Source organism: Dermacentor silvarum, chromosome 6, assembly GCF_013339745.2.
Source record: "Dermacentor silvarum isolate Dsil-2018 chromosome 6, BIME_Dsil_1.4, whole genome shotgun sequence".
Taxonomy (NCBI): Eukaryota; Metazoa; Arthropoda; class Arachnida; order Ixodida; family Ixodidae; genus Dermacentor; species Dermacentor silvarum.
The window spans coordinates 187,876,051-187,895,314 of NC_051159.1; the positions used below are offsets into that span (position 1 = coordinate 187,876,051).

General features: G+C 44.8%; 1 protein-coding gene across 5 annotated transcripts in view; it reads left to right on the forward strand.

Moving 5' to 3' along the window:
- Window positions 1-19,264, forward strand: part of LOC119456546 (TBC1 domain family member 5-like) — a 103,698-nt gene that overhangs the window by 6,710 nt on the left and 77,724 nt on the right. For 3 of the 5 annotated variants that reach the window (XM_049669962.1, XM_037718378.2, XM_049669963.1), the window contains exons 3-6: window positions 1,774-1,882; window positions 7,349-7,438; window positions 7,906-8,048; window positions 13,985-14,087. In XM_049669962.1, coding sequence (XP_049525919.1) covers window positions 1,774-1,882; window positions 7,349-7,438; window positions 7,906-8,048; window positions 13,985-14,087 — 445 coding nt within the window. Of the gene's footprint in view, window positions 1-1,741; window positions 1,883-6,655; window positions 6,752-7,348; window positions 7,439-7,905; window positions 8,049-13,984; window positions 14,088-19,264 lie in introns of those variants that run through there. The other 2 variants (XM_049669965.1, XM_049669964.1) reach the window with 2 other exon arrangements.

A 19,264-nucleotide genomic window follows, 5' to 3' on the forward strand; every position in this document is an offset into this window, starting at 1 on the left:
AGTTTATGATGACCAGGAGATAGATCGCCTTTATGACTTGATCGCATCGGTTATGGCTGACCTTGTCCTCACGAGAGAGCTCCCCAAAAATCAAGAAATAAGATTTCTTGATTTGAGATTTCACCTAGCTGGTGATCACGTGTGCTGGGCCTATGCTTCCCGCTCTCAGAAGGGTCTTCTGCCTTTTTCTTCTGCACATTCAAAGATGGTGAAGCGGGGAGTGGCAACGGCTGTTCTTAGGAACGCATTAAAAATGTCATGTGGGCATCAAACGAGGAACAGTTTCAAGTCGCAAGTTGGCCAGCTACGATCAGCGGGCTTCCCGGAATTTTTGCTGCGCAGCATTGCCGAGAAGCTTGACCAAGAAATACAAATTGGATGAACAGCGCACTCTATCAGCAAATTACAAGCGGAAGATTACCGTCATACTGTATATTCATAAGATTTCACATCACATCAAGAAAATTGCTGGAAGGGCCGGGGTGTGGCTTGTTGGCTTGTTTCTCGGCGCCCAACCAACTAGCACGTTTATGCAGGCTGGTCAACCGCGACGATGCGAAGACCGAAAAGTGCAAGAAGATAGATGTGAAGAAATTCGTGGATTGCTGCAGCGATGTTGTGTATGATGTCCTCTGTCATATATCAGACAAACAGGGCGTTGTGTTTATCACCGCCTCAGAGAGCATTCTTGCTCACTCAGAACTGGCCAAGGAAGCAATCTGGCCTTGCACGTCTCGACATGCAGCTATTACAAACCAGATTTTGAGCATAGCACTATACTGAAGACCTATAAGGATCGCCTCACACGCAAAATTTTTGAGGCCCACGCAGTCCACCGAAGAGAAAAATGCGTCGGCATCCCATCAATCGATCTGACAGATCAGGAGCTTGACTACCTTGGATAACAGATTGAGCCCCATTCGGCGACTAACCACGTGTGCATTCGCGTCAGTATATTTGCTCTGTGTATTTTCAAATAAATCATATGTTGATAGTCTGCGCTTGTGTCTGTTTCCTATCCTGTCCCATGTTCGCGCAGTTCACCCAAAAGTTATTATGCGTCAACAAGCCCAGCTAAAGATCCTTCTCCAGCAAATATAGTCGAGCAATTTTTCAAAGCTTGACTTTTTGAATCTGCTCGAATTATTCAGACCTACTGGCAGCAGTGCCACTGGCAGGTGAAAGTTTGGCTTCCGTTACATGAATATTTCATGAATAAATAACATGAACTTTTCTGTTTTTCTGTGACACATCATTCTTTGTGCAAATATAGAGCAGTGTACCTTTACATGGTGTTTCTACAGAATAAAGCAAATTTTCTTTATAGGCGTTTTGCGTAGAAGACAATTCTTAGTATTTCTCACCAATTATTTTGTTTTGCTTTGACAGTAGTACTTCATTTATTTTAAGGTTGGAAGGTCTACATAATGGTTGAACCAAAATGTTATATTTGTTTGCATTAACCAGAAAATTTAATTATTGTAACTCGGCTGTTATTTGTGGCTGTTCTGTGTAGCTTATAAGATTGCCCATCCTTTTTATTTTCATAACTGTAGAAAAGCTTATCTATTTCCATAAATAAAGAATCACAATGAAGGCAGCTGGCGATGTGGATAAAGGTACATGTTGGCACAAAAATATCAAATCTTTGCTGTTGGTCATGACCGGCAAGCACCATATGTGTACATCTTGTTGTGGCGTGAATCACAGAGGATGGTCTGGGCTTTTTCTGTTACGACAGTTTAGATATTGGTGCTAACTTTCTTGCTTCAGTGAAGAGTGGTTCTCACTCTTTGAACAAGGAGATATTGCAAGAAGGCTGAAGGAAAAAGCACTACGTCTGGAGCTTGCAGATTGTAGGTTCAGAAGCATATGTTGGAAGGCAAGTGATGGCTGCATCTTTTTGATGGGACTTGCTGCATGCTCTTATTGCATGGTGTGAAACTTAGAAGGGTAATGGTTTGGGCTAGTTGGTTTTCTATGAGACTGCGTGGTGTAGCGCGAAACAAGATGGGGGACACAAGCGTTCCTCGTCGTTTCTCGGTGTCCCTTGTCTTGTTTCGCGCTACACCACACAGTCTCATGGTGCGTAACAGTTTACTTCAAAGGATTTGAGACAGTGCAGACAAAGAGACAAGGACAAAGAATGAAACAAACACACTAACACTCTTAAAAGCAGTATCCTATTGATTAAGCATAAAACTGCCAAATTTTCATTAGGACTAAGTCCGAATTGAAGCTTCAGTTTCCAGCTGGCTTTACACTAGACTACCAAGGCCAGCTGGTATGATTAGCACTTGCATTGCAGTGGTTTGCATACATGATCATGGTGTTGTAGTGAATGAGTCATCTTACCCTGGTTGATCTTAACCCTCAGTCCCTTAGCAAATCAATATCCTGCCTTGCGTCATTTTATTATGTGTTGTGCGTGTGATAAGCTTGCTTTCATAGCAATTATTTTCAACTCGTACAGCTGGCGCACATCCCTATCATCTCTTCTAGAAGCTGCAGAACTGGAAAACCTTGCAATAAGGCGTTCTAAGGACAGAATGAAATTTTTCTTCTTACTGTATAACAATAAATCAGGAATAGATAAAACATTATATATTCTACTGGCTAGCCACCACTGCACACGCTCTTATCACAACAAAAAGGTTAGAGATTTTTCCTGCAGGACCAACGCATTTAAAAATTCATTTTTCCCGTGCACAATTTCCAAATGTAACACATTACCCACCACAACTTTTGACTGTCCAACGGTTTCATCTTTTTTTTCTGCACTTTGTGATTAAACCATCGCGTTCATCCCTCGTCTCTACCCATCAAATCATGATTGTGAAAAGGTTTCTCTTGTGCTGTTTGTTATGCAGATTCTTGTTCAGTGTCTGCTATCTTGTTTGATCTTATTTAATACTTGTGTTTTGTTTCAAATGCCTACTCCTGTCTAAGGCCTGGTAACAAGGCTGGCAGTACTTGTAAAATAAATAAATAAATAAATAAATAAATAAATAAATAAATAAATAAATAAATAAATAAATAGATAAATAGATAAATACATAGATAAATAAATAAATAAATAAATAAATAAATAAATAAATAAATACCAAGATGGCTTAATTCTTGAAGTGCTCTGGCAGTAAAGAATGCTGTGCCCATCACTGACAAGTTGTCCTTGCATTGCCCTCAAACCATACACCACAGGAGCTGATTAGAAAAGATTTCTTTCTTTCTTTATTTGTTTCCATTGCTCAAAATACAATGGCAGGGGCTAAGATAAAAGCTGCAGTGAGGCAGCTTGAGGTGCCCTTAGCCCCCGTGTTACATGGTGGCAGTGAGTCGCGCAATGAACCATATGCAGAAACGTTACATATAAATTGGAAAGTGCAATAAATAACCAATTCAAGATAATTTTCAGTAGGGGTACGAGGAAATTGGGCAATGGCAAGTACAAACAATGCAGATAGTACACACCTCCACATTACATACACTAGGCAATAGGTAAATAAAAGTGAAAATTACGTACACTTGACGGTGCATAATTAAAGGTGCAAAGAAATGGTGCTAAAATTATATTGGAATAATTAGGAGAAGGAATACGATGAGCAAAAATTATGTCATTACAAACATGTAACAATGCACATATGTTAATACAGGTGATAAAGAAATTATGCTAATTAATTAATTAGGAAAAGGTTCGGATAAGTGACAACAGTTCGGGCCGTGTTGTGTTAATGATGTCAATGCCAGCGTCATGAAATGAATTAAGCAGTCTGGGTAATTTATTTTACTTTATTTATTAGATTCAGTGCTGCTCCCTACTTCTTGACAATTTTTATTTGTGTGAATAAATTTTATATTGCAGTGTGGTCAGTGGCATTTGCTTTTATCATTTCCTAGGCAAAGTGTAACCCTGAAAAGCTGGCTGTCTTGTGGGAGTACCATTCAAAACTAGTTTGTGTGCATAAAGTTTATGAAGTTTAATAGACCGTAGTTATGTCATGTGCCATATTTTGCAAATTCTAGCCACATACAAAATAACCATAATGTAAGCTTATTTGTAACACATTACATTATTCTTGAATGCAAGCCCCCTTGACCCCCCTTTAATCGCTGTGGACGTAGCACCACAGAAGTGTGTCTGCAATCACATAAACGTGGCAGAGGTGTCAAACTTCTCTCCTAGGCATCTAGTTACAAATAGGCTTAACAACAATTTAAGAAGCTTTGGCTTGGGGCCAACACCGATTTGCTTATACAAGTACAGTGTAGCAGTGGCGCACCGACGGGGGGGGATTCGGGGGTTGTAACCCCCCCCTGAGGCCGACTTAACCCCTCTTTTGTTTAACCCCTTTTCTTTCCTTACGCAAATTGAGTACTGCAACTAAGATGTAAGACGCGCACTCGTCTGCACACTCGGAAAAAGCGAATTTTTTTTACAATTTCCCGTGAAGAAATCGAAATTAGTGCTGTTTAGATGGTATTGGCAAACTGTCAACCCCCCCCCTGGCAGAGATCCTATCCTGGGTGCGCTACTGCAGTGTAGACCGCTTATAACGGAAGTCGCCGGAGTCGCGAATATCCGCACTATAAGTGGTACCGTACTATAACCAAAACAACAATTTTATTGCGATAATGGACACTCCAGGCTCATTTCTGCTGTCGCTGTCACGGTGCTCTAGGTTACTTATTCGCTTAATAAATAAATTAACAAGCACGGTGTCACGCGCGCACAAGCAAACATGAACACATCTCGCTCGTTGACCGCGAAAACGAACTGCCAAAATGCTCGAGTGACGAAGCGCGGCGAGCGAATTGACCTTCGTGCTATCATGACTCCCGCTTTAACGCGACCTATAAGCAGCGAAAACACGGCGCACGACGGACTTTCCCCGTTGCAGATTGCTTTCAAGATAGGGCCAAGGTGATCGTATCGCTGAAGTGGATCGTCACAGATTACGGCCTGCTTCGGTCCACTGAAACCGCTGCTCCGCATTGCTTTGTTGGCGAAAATCCTCACCTTCTGTTTGCGCCAGTCCCGAACGCAAGTTTCGGATTCTCCGAATGCCCGTGATGCAGCCCGATTTCCGTCCGTCTCCGTGCACATGATCACTTTCCTTTAAATGCGTTATCATGATGAACTCGGTACTTCATGCTGATAGAACAGACGCAGAGAACGTGAAGACAGACGGTAGACTATTGCCTAAGCACGTGTACTGCAGCACATGGAGGAAGCTACGGTAGCTAGGCCTGACGCGCGTGTGAGGCGGCCATTTTGAAATGCCGACGGCTATATGGTAACGCAGATTTAGGGTCGTACTTGATTCTAACATACACGCAATTTTTGGACCTGTTTTATCGGAAAAAAAGTGCGCGTTAGATTCGAGTAAATACGGTATTTGTGGCTTGAGGGGAGCGTTTGCCATCTAGATTGACTGCCAAACTTTCAGGCAGCCGCACTGTAACCGGTATTTCGTGTCCTGCAACTGCACTGTAAGCGATACGCGTATACATAGAGTGCTATGAGAAAATTAACGGGAGTCTGAAAAGACTGTATTATATCCGGTCCTGCACAATAAGTGGTTACGTTATAAGTGGTCTATACTGTACGTGTAAAATGCAGAAATGCTTTGATCAGACAATCACTGGACCATAAAACTTGTTGCATTAACATGAACTACCAACATGTACCCAAGTCTCTACCGTTCATAGAGAAATTGAAATTTTAATTCCTGTAGAAATCAGGATTTTAATTTAAAGGCACCTTAAACCACTTTTTATCGAAGTGGAGAAAGGCATTTGAAGTGAAAATAGGCTATTTCAGAAATAATTTGCCGCAAAAACTACTTCAGTGCGTCCAGCAGAAGCAGAGTTATTCGCATTCAAACATGGCCTCCACTGTACTCCCGTTCCTTCTTCAATGCCTTGCACTGCGAAGGCTACGGCGGAGTGGGGCGGAGCCTCAACGCTCCGCCTTCGAAATGTCACGGTGGCGCACAGTTCAAATTTCATTTTGGATGTTAATGTAAACACCACGACTTACGATTTTGGTGCCTACGAAACACTAAACGTAAGCCAAACGCAGTTGTCCTCAGCGAGTTGCAGTGCGCTTAGCCAGTGGACTCGTAGTGGCACCCCGCAGCGGCCGCGGTGCTGCCAACCACAGCGACCAATAGCAGCCATGTATGGGAATGCGCTTTCTTGTGAAATAAAGAGTGAGGATCATGGCTTCTGTTGAAACGAGAGCGTTTAAGGGAAAGGTGACTTTGGGCTCTGCTTGTGAGCTCCATGCACCGTGTACGACAGCAAAGCTTGGCTGAGATGTTCACAGCAGGGTATGCTACCCGCGGACTATGTTATTTGACCAAGCCCGAGGGGTGGTTCAGGGCCTCTTTAATAGGTGCAGTTTACAGAATTGTGATATTTGTCCTTTATTACTTGGGCAACTCAGTAATAAATAACAATATCAAAATTGTGTAAACGATTCCCGATTTCAATGAATTGAGAAGTTCATAAAATCGAGAAAGGAATTTTCCGATTTTTTGAAATCTAAAATTATAACGTAGGGACACCCATAAGCTACTACGGCATTGTATTTGCCACTAACCCACAGCTGCGCGTGTGAAAAATCCGTGAGGGCGGCCTCAATTGCTTTTGCGAAGTGCAATGTGCGATGCAGGTCAGGCACATAGTCACGGGAAGCTATGAAAAGCTGCTGATATCCAAAGATGCAGGTGCAAAGAATGTGGCTAGGGTGCGTAGATGTTTTACACTCGAAGAAAAATCTGTCTGTGTCAAAATTAGAAAGAAATCACAGCTTTTTTTTACTCATTTATTTCATGAAAAACTTCGTTAAATTGGGTTTGGTGGTTATTAGTTTGGTAATTCGGGTTCATGACAACATTGAACCCTATGGGTACCTGCCGGGGAATGGAAAGTTCTTCATTAGATTGGGAACCTTGTAAAATCAGGTTTCGTTCCATCGAGTTTTAACTGTACTGCCAAATGAATCAGTGATGTGTACCAATGTTTTTTCTGCATCTTGTTTAATTTGAGCTGCAAATAATTCGATCAGTTTTTTTCAGTCCCGTCAGGTTCGAACTAACAGAAGTCGACTGTAGTTACAAATAAAGCTTTGAAAGTGTGTTCCAGCAGTTTAAGCTGATTTTTATGTTTCCCTCTACCCGGCTAAGGGGGCAAATACTCAAGGTGGCTATGCAAGTCATGTGGGATATATATGCTCACCCCGCATTTAAGGCCTTAATGCATCATCACATTTTGTTTAGTGTGGGAAATTAATGACGCTTCCTTAAGACACATATACTCCTTTCTCCAAACTTTTGCTATTCAGATATTCTTGGAGTGCCTGCCAGACTCCAGGAGTGACTGGATCATTGCAACCAGAGCAATGAGGCACAAGTATGAATCACTGTTGGCTAAGGTAAATGAATCAATTGTTTATGCCCCTTGCAGTTTACTTTCAGTTCACTGTAGCTGCCTTGGTGCCATCTTGATAGCTTGTGCACTTACAGCGGATAGATAGCACTGCCATAGGTGAGAAGAGTATGGCAACTTATTGCTCTGGTAGGCCTTAGTCTGACATCTTGTAATATCATGATTGCATCCTTGTTGCAATTATTTGTTTTTCAAAGCCACGTAGTACCTTTATGTACATTTAAGTTATTTAATAGTTATTCTGCAGCCATGTAGTGTGGTTCACTTTTCCTAGGATAAGGGTACCAGAGACAAAGAAAGCAGCCGTAAGAATCAGCCAACACATTGTTGGTATGCTCCACTGCACATTATGATGCAGAAGAGCAGTGCTTAAATCTAGCGGCAAAAACTGTTGTGCCTGGTAATCCGTGCATTTAGAACATGGCTCAGCAGTGCTTGTTTCATTTTGCCCAGACATGTCACAATCCAAGAATGGAACTAGATGACCTTGACTTGACTTACAACAATCCCCTATCACAAGATGAGAAAAGCCCATGGAACCAGTACTTTGAGGACAGCGAGTTGCGAATAATGATCAAGCAGGATGTGATAAGAACGTAAGTGCTGCTGTTCTCTGCCTTTTTTTTTCCTTTCATTAATGTACATGTCATCTGCTATGCTACTACTCGTAGTGTCGCCCAATGTAGGAGCATGGCAAACAACCAAACAAGCTGGAGAGAGTGCCAAACATCATGTTCTGCTCCCACGCAACCACCTTCTGTGTTGCTATGTCATGACACATACACCTCCTGTGAAGCAAAACCATACCTGGTTTATATAAAAGCTGCTATTTTAAGTTACTTAGGCTGTTCTGAGGCCTGCCAATATTTCTTCTGGGGTTTTGAGGTGCAGGATTTATTTAAAGGGACACTAAAGGCAAATACTACGTCAAGCTAAAGTGATAGATTTGTGCTTGAGAATCTCTAAGCATCAATATTATCGTGAACAGAGCCTTAGTAATAGAGAAATTGAGGTATTGCAGGACTAGATTTGAAACTCCCCCGGGACATTCAAGTACATGACTGATGACTAAGGCGCTCTTCATTTAAATTCTGTCACTAGTACTCAACCACTCATTATAAAAACACCATTGTATTGCATTATAAAAGAAAATGCTATTTGTTAGGTTTTATTTACATTTTTAGAAAAAGAACTCATTGACATTACCTTTGACAATTACGTGGGTGGTCAAAAGGTTTTGTTTTCGCTCGACTCTGTGCCACCTGCGCTTTCATGTTTCAGTAGTTTCTTTATCGCGTAGTGCTGCGCTGGTTTTGCTGGCTCGTGAAACTCGCACAAACTGCAAGTAACAGCGAATTCCACTTCCATGTGATGTCGTGGGATGCCTGAACGGTCCACACCACTTGACCAAGAGCAGCTGCAGTGGCGAATCCACCGCTCTGTCTCGGCTCAGTTTCTCCGTGGCTGCGCATTTGCGTTTTGTGCAAAGAACTGTATTGCCACCTGTCGGGCGCTGTTTTACTTACCGACGGCAGTAAAGGGTGGGGATGACATTGTAATGTTACCACTCTCCGGTTGGGTGGCGGGAGATTTAGCTATTCGGATCCTTCAGATGCAATTTTCTTGTAAACTAAGTCTTTTCTTAGCACGAAACAAGCGTTGCGAGGTTTCTGACATGGTATTTAAACAGACCACGTCGACTTAGTATTTGCCTTTAGTGTCGCTCTAACGAAAAAAGAAAAATTGAAAATGTAATGTTAGTACTTCTTTTAAGAAAGCATGTGGTTGCAGCATTAGCTATGCACAGTCGAATGAAATACATCTGCCTCTGTAATTAAAAAAACTAAGATTTTGTCTTAGAATTCACTTTCCTAAATTGAACTGCTGGCATTTGAGATCCTTCACTGTAACCACTCTATGAATTTCAGCTTGCTGCCAGCATTTGGTGCCTAATGAAATTATGAAAATTCCATTAACTTACTTTTTCTCCTTGAACATTATTACATTATAGTCTGCTTGTTTCCAGCACCTACTTGGCATTGTACAAAAGCACTTAAAATGTAAATCATGGTACTTATTGGACTGCACTTCTGTTGCATGCGTGGGAATATTAGGGTCCTTGGATTGACATCTTCTTTGAAGAACCACCTCGAAAAAAAAAAAAAAGCATCTGGCGACCAGTGTTCCATTTGTTGCAAAAGTTTAGCCTGCACCATGGATCTAGATAATTTTTTTGAAGAGTGGAAGCTTCTTTCTTTCTCTTGCGGCCACATCATGTCTGCTAGCTAAAGCACCGAATGTACCATTTGTAGCAGGCAGTTAGCAGCTTTCTGAGCTCCACCATGGCCTCCATAGTAGCACTGAGGTGCACCGGTGGAATCTGCGAGCAGACTGCATTTAATGGCTCACTCTGCACACTCCTTATGCCCATGGAATGCCATTTGTGCTGTACAATGTGCTGCAATTAGTATCAGCGAGCGCATGACAGTGGTAATTGGAGATCACTGAGGGAGGCCTTTGTCCTGCAGTGAACATAAAAATAGGCAGATGATGTGCTGGTATCACTCATACAGCTTTTTCATTTCATATGTCGCGTTTCCTTTTTCTGAATTTTTCGTTGGTGCGTCTTATAGAACGGTGCGACTTATGTGAGTTTTTTTTCTTGGAAAAACTACCGTCAAAATCGGATTGGAGGCTATGGCCACGTGAAGCGTGCTGGGTTGACCTCCTCTGCCACTTAATTGATAGTGTGCACGGCTTCTGTGCACACTATCGAGGTACTGGGTTCTTCTCGTGATCGAGTTCCTGAGCGCCGTGCGAGTACGAAGCAGCAACGCAAGCGGCGGCAGGCCGACCGCAAGTCGACCCACCCCGAAGTCGTCCCATCTGTAGACTGCTTTGAAGATACGTCGCGCGCTGCTGCGAAAACTACGCAGTTTTTCCAGTACAGCCCCCCCCCCCCCCCCCTCCCGCGCTGTATTCCTGCTTTCCTCCCTTGTACGCGATTTGGCTCACCGTCGCACGCTTTCACTCGCACATACAGCATAGGGAGCGTGGGGACGATATGTTATCGCCCTTGGACTTTATGTGGAACATCGCCGCAATCATGACTGCAGAATTACGCGTGGAGTGTCCATATCATTACTATCGCAATTATATAGGAATGGCACCCATATGCTTGGCCCATGTTCACCGAGTGAAACATCACTAATTTTTTAAAAATTGCTTACCAGACGAACAGGTGCGTCTTATACACCAGTGCAACTTATACAGTATAGACCACTTATAACGTAACCTTTTATAGTGCAGGACCGGATATAGTAAGGTCTTTTCAGACTCCCGTTAATTTTCCCATAGCACTCCATGTATACTCATACCGCTTACAGTGCAGCCGCGGGAGATGAAATACTGGTTATAATGCGGCTTCCGCGGGAAAATCTCGCCGACAAAGGCGGCAGCGAGCACGCTTCTCAACAAGGTGCGTGCTCTCGGCTGGCGTGTGCATTATTCAATGCAATCAAACTCTCGTTAATTCGGACTTATTTGGCCGCACATTGGTTAATTCGGACTATTTTCGGAGCTCGAGGAGCACCGCAAATGTGCGATGCAAAAGAGCAAGAACGGCGCTAGCGTCCAACTGAAACGAAGCGGCGGAGTCCGCATCGCCACAGCCATCAGTTGAAAACGTACGTGAATGACAGTAACGCCGGAACGCTTCGAGCCTATTTGTGTCTTTAAAGCCTGTATTTTTTCGTTTACCTCTGCGCATAACACCGTGTTGGCCGCGGGCTTTCATAACTACGTAGTCGTCATCCACGATCGCGTCGATAGCGGCCGCGGTTTTCTCCGCAGCGGTTGCGGCGAACAGTAGTTTCGTTTTTACTCGGTATGCGCGTCGGCTGCGTGTCTAATAAACTGCGTAGTCGCCATCGATGATCGCATAGATAGCGACTGCTGTTTCAACTGCAGGTGTTGCAGATCGAGAATAGTAGTTAATTTGTCCAGACTCGGAGCGTGTGTCGGGCGCGTGCCTTCAGCACCGTAAAGTCGCCGTTCATAATCGCGTCAATAGCGGATAGCGGACACGTTTTTTTCCGCAGCGGTTGCGGCAAACAGTTTCGTTTTGACTCGGTGCAAAGCTGTCGAGCTTGAAGAGCACCGACTACATCGCGATTATGTTTTCGCTAGCTCACTGGCGAAAACGTAATCGCGATGTGTGCGCGATAGTACAAGCGTGTCTACATTCTTGGTCTACACGTTTTGCATACGTGCAGGGCTTGAAAATCGTTGTTTTGTTATAGTGCGGTACCGCTTATAGTGCCGATATTCGCGACTCCGGCGACTTACATTATAAGCGGTCTACACTGTATACGTTTTTTTGTTTTTTTTATTGAAAACTGCTTTAATGAGGGGGAATAATACGGTACTTTCTATATGCGAGTAAACATAAATGCATGGGGTACTATGGGAGAATCAAGCCTGGTTTTGAATGCCTAATACCAAGAAAGCTCCATCTGCACAACCAACACTGTGTTATAGGAGAAGCTGTGTTGAAGATGAGCGAAGTCTTTCATGTCCCTAATAGTGTGACAGCAGTCTTTACAGTGGTGGCCCCAAAAGAGCAAGGGGGGGGGGGGATGTTTTCAGTTGTCATGTCACTGTTGCAATAAAAACAAATGGGTGCAAATAGCACGCCGCTTTTGGAAATGAGCAGGTATAAAAGTTCACCTGGGCGCATGACAAAAGTAGGGGAAAGGTCTGCGGAATGTGGACGGCCATGATGTAGGCAGAAAGGTCCATTCGTGAAGCCGGTGACAGAGACCAGCGGGTAGGGTTGGTGCTTTGTAAAGGCTCCCATCGGGTCACTCCTGCCTGGGCAATGTTTGTGCTTGGCAGCACAAATTGTCTTCTATTTAGTGGGTATTACGATTCGACCAACCAAGGACGATGCATTGATGATGAATGGTACTACAGGAGGGTATTAATCAACAATATTGTCACGTTGTAGTTACAGTGAGCAACCACAGTGGCACAACACAAGTATTGAGCAAACCTGTGCTCAGCAAAAAAAGTAGCACTCGGCACAAGAATAGTGGCAAGCACACTCGTTGATCATCACAATCTGATCAGCAGGTCAAGCACATCGGTTTTTACGCATAAATTGTCAAAGGTCCCAGAGTAATCACTGTTGCTCGCATACCTTATAGAAAGTACAACACTGTTCAAGTTGCACGTTACACTCTGATTACAAGGTTCGGTCACAACAGATAGAATCGGCTGCAAATTGAGAGTGTTCTGATGCATGCAGGTGGCGTCTTTCACTGAGTGATAACATGTAACATTTGTTAGCTTATGAAAAGCGGTCACATCTCTCTTGCATTCCGGATCACGTTTAACCAGCTGCGCCGCATTAATCACGAGCTGCCTGTTGGCGGAACTCTGTTAAGGGAATAATTGGAGGCTTTGTTACTCCCCCGCCAAGCCATTGCTGCTATCTGTGGCACAAGAAGCTTCGCATTTTCGACACTTGACCGGATCATCGACTTCGCTGTGGAAGAAAAATTCCGAAAATATTGTAACTTGCCCGTCTAGGGCACTTAGAGATATTCCGGGGGACTAGAAGTATATAAATTAATCACCCTCACTCCCATTGATTACTCTTTCTATTCTCTGACATTCATCACGTAAATAACCTTGCTGATGAGTGTTTCGTCACTGCCTGGTCCCTCAACACCAGATGGCTGCCACCAGTCTCCTGTGCTCCGCTTACCACAGGCCTGTTGCCGCATGCTGAGTGATTTATAGCAGAATGTGCCCTTTCAATGGTTGACAGCCATGCAAGGCTGTTTTTCAACACAATCTTTCATCCACAGGCTACGTTTCTCCCTCTCTTCCCCGGGAAGGAAGCACGAGCACAAAGGCTTTTTGAGAACTGCTGAGAAAATTGCAATCCTTCATAAATTTTTTTGCTCACCCCCCGCATATTTACATGCACATACTTTGTTTGCTTTCGCTCCCTCCAATAGCGATGTACGGGACTGCCACTGATCCTTTATCAAACTCTTTTGGACAGCAGCACTCAATTTTCTTCTGGTAGTTTTGTAACAATCTCTATTATGCAAAACAAATTCTTAAAAATTTTCTTCTGTGCTTTGTTTTGTATTGCTCTTCTGCTTGTACTGGGCTATCATTGTTACTCTTCCTGTTCTATATAAGTCACGCTCACGGTGCTATTAGGCACATTATTCATTCGTTTGTGATATTATAGTCACTTCTGACAAGCCAGACCTATTACATAGGACTGCTCACTGCCCGTAGTAGTCTTTTGAATTTTCAAGATTACAGTCAGTTGACCTGGAAAGTATGGCGGTGCTTGATATGTAAAGGCCAGATATAAGAAACATTGATCAATCTGACCTTGTTTTCTTGCTTTTGGGCCAAATGTTCGCCTTATAAAAAGCTGTCTGGTTTGTAAAGGATTCATGGATGCAGTGCATGTAATTCTTTCTAAGAACTTCCTTTATTTCTACAGATTTCCGGAAATAGAATTTTTCCAGACATCAGATGTCCAGGCAATGATGGTGAACGTTCTCTTCCACTATGCAAGGCAGCATCCACAGATTTCATACCGACAGGTTAGTGCTGTTCTCACTGTCATCTTTAGTGATCCCGAGAGCAAGGAAAGAAAAGGAGAAAAATTACATGCACTATTTTCGATGCAGGTGATATGGAACATAATTTTCTAGGGCAAATTTAGATAGAGCAAAGAAAGATACACAGGATTAACAGATAGACTTCAACTTCTCTTTACTGCACAACAGCATGTAACCATCAGTCATTGCACGGGGTGCACAGAAAGGCACTGCCACTGCACACCACTATTGTCCAATATGTTCACAGCCTTCATGCGTGCAAATAAGGCATTATTTTGTTTAGATAATGCTTCTTTCTTTTTGTTTCTTTTATTGATGAGCCAGTAGAGGCAGTGCTAATAAAGATATCACCTTTCCTTAGGGCCCAAACAATTCCCCTAGGCCCCTTACTGCATATATACAGTCGCCGGCTCAAAATTCACAATTGGGGGCGAGTGCTTAAAAGTCTGAATAATTTGGAGTTTGTAATATTGGATTCGCCAAAAAATAACTGACTATATTTCACAAGTGGCCAAACAAGCTTGGCAGCGCATTGTTGTACACAGATACACTTGCCTTGGACCTGGTCAGTTCATTTTTTCTACCATTGTAATGCTCTTGGTACAGATAAACAACTTCATCCTCTGGCAACATAAACAGAGGTCAACCGCGCTCCAGTAGACAAATGACTGTGGTTTTCTTAGCAACAGTCATTGCACAGTACTAATTTCCTCACTTAATCACCGCCCTCGTTGGTACAGACACTGAAGCTGATTGACGATTCCAAGCAGCAAAAATTGTTAATTACAATCAACCAAAGCGCCTGGGACAATGTTGCCATTTAACACATAAAGGAACAAATGCTGGATGTTCCGCACAACAAATTACAAATGCAGCCTTTACAACTCGGCGGCTTGGCTTAATTTGTTCCATGATGTGGGTGCAGTCAGCGACTACTGAATCGATAAGGCTTCACTGGTTTTGGTTTCGAGGAGGTGCCGGCAGCATGGCCCGTAACCATACTGACAATGTATCAAAACAAAATATTGCTTTTTCTGCTCCAACTGTTGGCCAAATTAATACGTGGTTGTTCAACAGGATCTAAATTATCGTATGGCGCTGTAAGGTGTCCAAAATTTCGGTCCACCTACTTTATACTTCAAGTCTATGGGGCCAGTGGTGGTGCAACGAAGCCGTCTAAATAATCGAGCATGTCCAAATTATCAGTGTGAGAATTATCGCTCGGCTGCTGAATGAAACACACAGAACGACTCCACTAAGCTGGATAGGCTCAAAAAGAAAGAAAGCCTTACATATTGTTACGCGCGAAGGAGACCGTTTATCACCCTTACGGATGAAGGGGGCCGTTTATTGTAGGTCGCGAAGGTGAGCGCAAGAGCGGTCAGCTGGTTGATCAACTCAACGTCGTCCTCTTCTCTTTCAACCCGGGATCGCAAGCACGTTCACCGGTCATCGTTCTTCTCACTCACGCGTGCGTGCAACATTCCTCTCGTCGCAGACGAAGCCCGCCGGGCGAGTCAATCCAGTTGCCTTGACGTGAACAATTTCAAGCGGGCGACATGGACCACTTGGGTCTTGGCAGCTCTTCTACCACTCGCTGTGAGGCGAGCTATGGTATAAGTGACTTCTGTGAGTCTGTTAAGAATAACAAATGGTCCATCGTAGGTGGCCTAAAGCTTTTGGCATAACCCGCGTTTCCGTACAGGAGTCCACAGCCACACTAAATCACCAGGGCGATAGGTCACTGGACGGTGGCGAATGTCGTAGCGTGCTTTTGATCTGTCCTGCGATGCCAAAGTGCGTAAACGAGCAATACGGCGCGCCTCTTCGGCAAGGCAGAGGGTCTCGGCGACAGTGAGATTTTCGTGAGTACAGAAAGGGAAAATAGTGTCGATCGTGTACCGGGATGGCCGTGCGTACAGCAGGAAGAAAGGGCTATAGCCGGTAGTCTCATGCTTGGCGGTGTTGAACGCGTACGTGATAAAAGGCAGTACGTCATCCCAGTTCTTGTGGTCGGATGAAACATACATAGAGAGCATGTTTATAATTGTTCGGTTGGTGCGCTCCGTAAGGCCATTCGTTTGTGGATGGTATGGTGTCGAGTGACGCAAGTTGCATTCACACAAACGAAGCAGCTCCTCCACGACATCTGCTGTGAATTGTCGTCCACGGTCGCTGATGATTACGCGAGGCGGACCATGTCGCAGGATGACATACTGCAGCAGGAACGTTGCAACGTCAGTGGCAGTTGCTGAGGGCACGGCCGCCGTCTCGCAGTAGCGTGTGAGGTAGTCGACGCAAACAATTATCCACCGATTTCCCTTGGCTGATTTCGGAAAAGGTCCCACGAAGTCAATGCCCACTTGTCGGAAAGGCGTGCTTGGAGGTGGGATCGGCTGCAGGAGACCAGCTGGAGCATTAGATGGACGTTTGTGGCGCTGACACTGCATGCAGCTGGCCACATACGTCTCAACAGACTGTCGCATCCCAGGCCAATAAAAACGTTCCTGAATCCGGTAGAGCGTCCTCGCCGAGCCTAAATGGCCAGACGTAGGGTCATCGTGCATAGCACTCAGAATCGCCATGCGAAGACTCTCCGGCACCACTAGAAGAAAACGTGCGCCAATGCTGGAAAAGTTCTTCTTATATAGGAGTCCATCACGTACACAGAAATTGTTTGCTGTAGTAGAGGCGGTCGTAGCGGTGAAGAGAGGTGTTAATTTAGCGTTTTTTCGTTGTTCGGCTTTGAAACAGTCGAGGTCTGGAAAACTCGGCGATACAGAAGCCACAAGGTGATCGAAGTCGTCGGCGTCACAGTCCGTAGTGCTAAGTGGCATACGCGAGAGGCAGTCCGCGTCAGCGTGTCGTCGACCACTCTTATAAGAGACGCTGAAGCTATATTCTTGTAGTCGGAGCGCCCAGCGTGCAAGGCGGCCGCAAGGGTCACGAAGATTTACAAGCCAACACAATGAGTGGTGGTCGGTGACAACTGTGAAGGGGCGTCCATACAGGTAAGAACGAAACCGTTGAACCGCAAATATCACCGCGAGGCATTCTTGTTCTGTAACAGTGTAATTCTGCTCGGGCCTACTTAATGAGCGACTTGCATATGCGATCACGTTTTCGCAGTCACCGTGGCGTTGAACTAGGACGGCGCCAATACCTATGCCACTGGCATCCGTATGGAGTTCCGTCGGAGCTGAAGGACTGAAGTGTTGAAGAACAGGTCGTGACGTCAGCAGAAACTTCAACTGACGAAAAGAAGAATCGCACTCCGGAGTCCACTCAAAGGGGATGTCCTTTCGTAGTAGACATGTCAGCGGATACGCGACGTCGGCAAACTTAGGGATAAAGCGGCGGAAGTAGGAACAAAGCCCCAGAAAACTGCGGAGCTCCTTGACAGAGCGTGGTGCACTAAACGCTTCAACGGCGGCTGTCTTCTGGGGATCAGGGCGGATGCCATCCTTATCGACGAGGTGCCCAAGCACAAGGGTTTGGCGGTCTCCAAAGTGGTATTTCTTTGAGTTTAAAACTAGGCCAGCGTTTCTGATGCAGTTCAGGACGATATCCAGACGCGAGTTGTATTCGCTGAAGGTGCGGCCAAAGATGACGACGTCGTCGAGGTAGCACATGCAGATGTTCCACTTCAACCCGCGCAGAATAGTGTCCATAAATCTCTCGAAAGTTGCCGGAGCGTTGCACAGTCCAAATGGCATCACATTAAATTCAAAGAGCCCGTCAGACGTTACAAAAGCAGTCTTTTCCTTGTCTTCAGGGTGCATCGGAATTTGCCAATAGCCGGATCGTAAGTCTACTGAGGAAAAGTAAGAGGCAGAATGAAGGCAGTCGATTGCATCATCAATACGTGGGAGTGGGTACACGTCCTTTTTTGTTACAGCATTCAATCGGCGATAGTGGACGCAAAATCTCCAAGATCCATCTTTCTTTTTAACAAGAATCACTGGAGCTGCCCACGGACTCGCTGACTCTTGTATGACTCCTTTTTTCATCATTTCATGCACTTGGTCGTTGATAATCTGGCGCTCTGATGGTGAAACGCGATATGGCTTTTGTCTAATCGGATTTGCTGAACCCGTGTTGATGGTATGGCGGGTTCGTGACGCGGGGATTACAGGTATTTTGTCCTTCTGCGCAAAGTCGAATACTGAGACGTGCTTCGAAAGCACACCCACTAACGTTCGGCGTTTACTCGTGCTGAGAGATTTATTTATCATGGACAAAAGGGCCGTTTCCGAACTGTGGCCATCAGGATTTTGCGGTACTTCTGTAAGTTCAGCCACAGATAAATACGCGTGTTCCCGAACGAAGGCTAATTTCAAGCCATCTGGTAGTATCACGGGCTCCGCAGAACAGTTTACGATCCACAAGCCAGCGCGTCCGCCTTCGATCGACACCACACAATGTGGAACCAACACATTCTTCTTCAGACAGTTCATGTGCATCGGTTCTACGGTAGCATCGAAACTGTCAGAATCGGCGCCGCAACAGACAACGGGAACACAAACGGTAGATGATGCAGGTACGACCGTATCGCCATAAACACACAGTGTTGTTTCGTGATCTACAGGGTTTTCCAGGAGGGCTGACGTCATCCTACCACTTATGAATACCTTCCCTGTGCGGCAGTCAACAGTGGCACCACACTCCCGCAAGAAGTCCATGCCAAGAATAACATCATGGGTCGACCGAGGAATAATCACAAACTCTGTCGTAATAACATGGCCTCCCAAATCCACGTCAGCACTACACACACCAATAGGTCGCAACGGCTCGCCACTCACTCCACAGAACCTTGAAGCTTCGTCCCATCTGAACATAACTTTTCGCCCTAACACGTCTTTAAAAGAGATACTCATAACAGAAATTGTTGCGCCTGTGTCCACCAGAGCCATCACAGGCACATTATCCACAAAAACGCGCACTTTGTTTTTGAGCATCAACACAGGAGGTATTTCTGTCAGTAGCACATCTCCAGCGACCTCACCTCCATCGGCCGCGCTAGCTAGTTTTCCGGTGACGAAGGGGACGTGGTGCGACGCAGTGGTGAGGGAGAACGGGAAGCACGAGGACGCGGTGGGGGCGTCAAACTCCTGTCAGATGCCGGGGAGCGATTCCGGGAGCTGCGCGGCCAATACTCG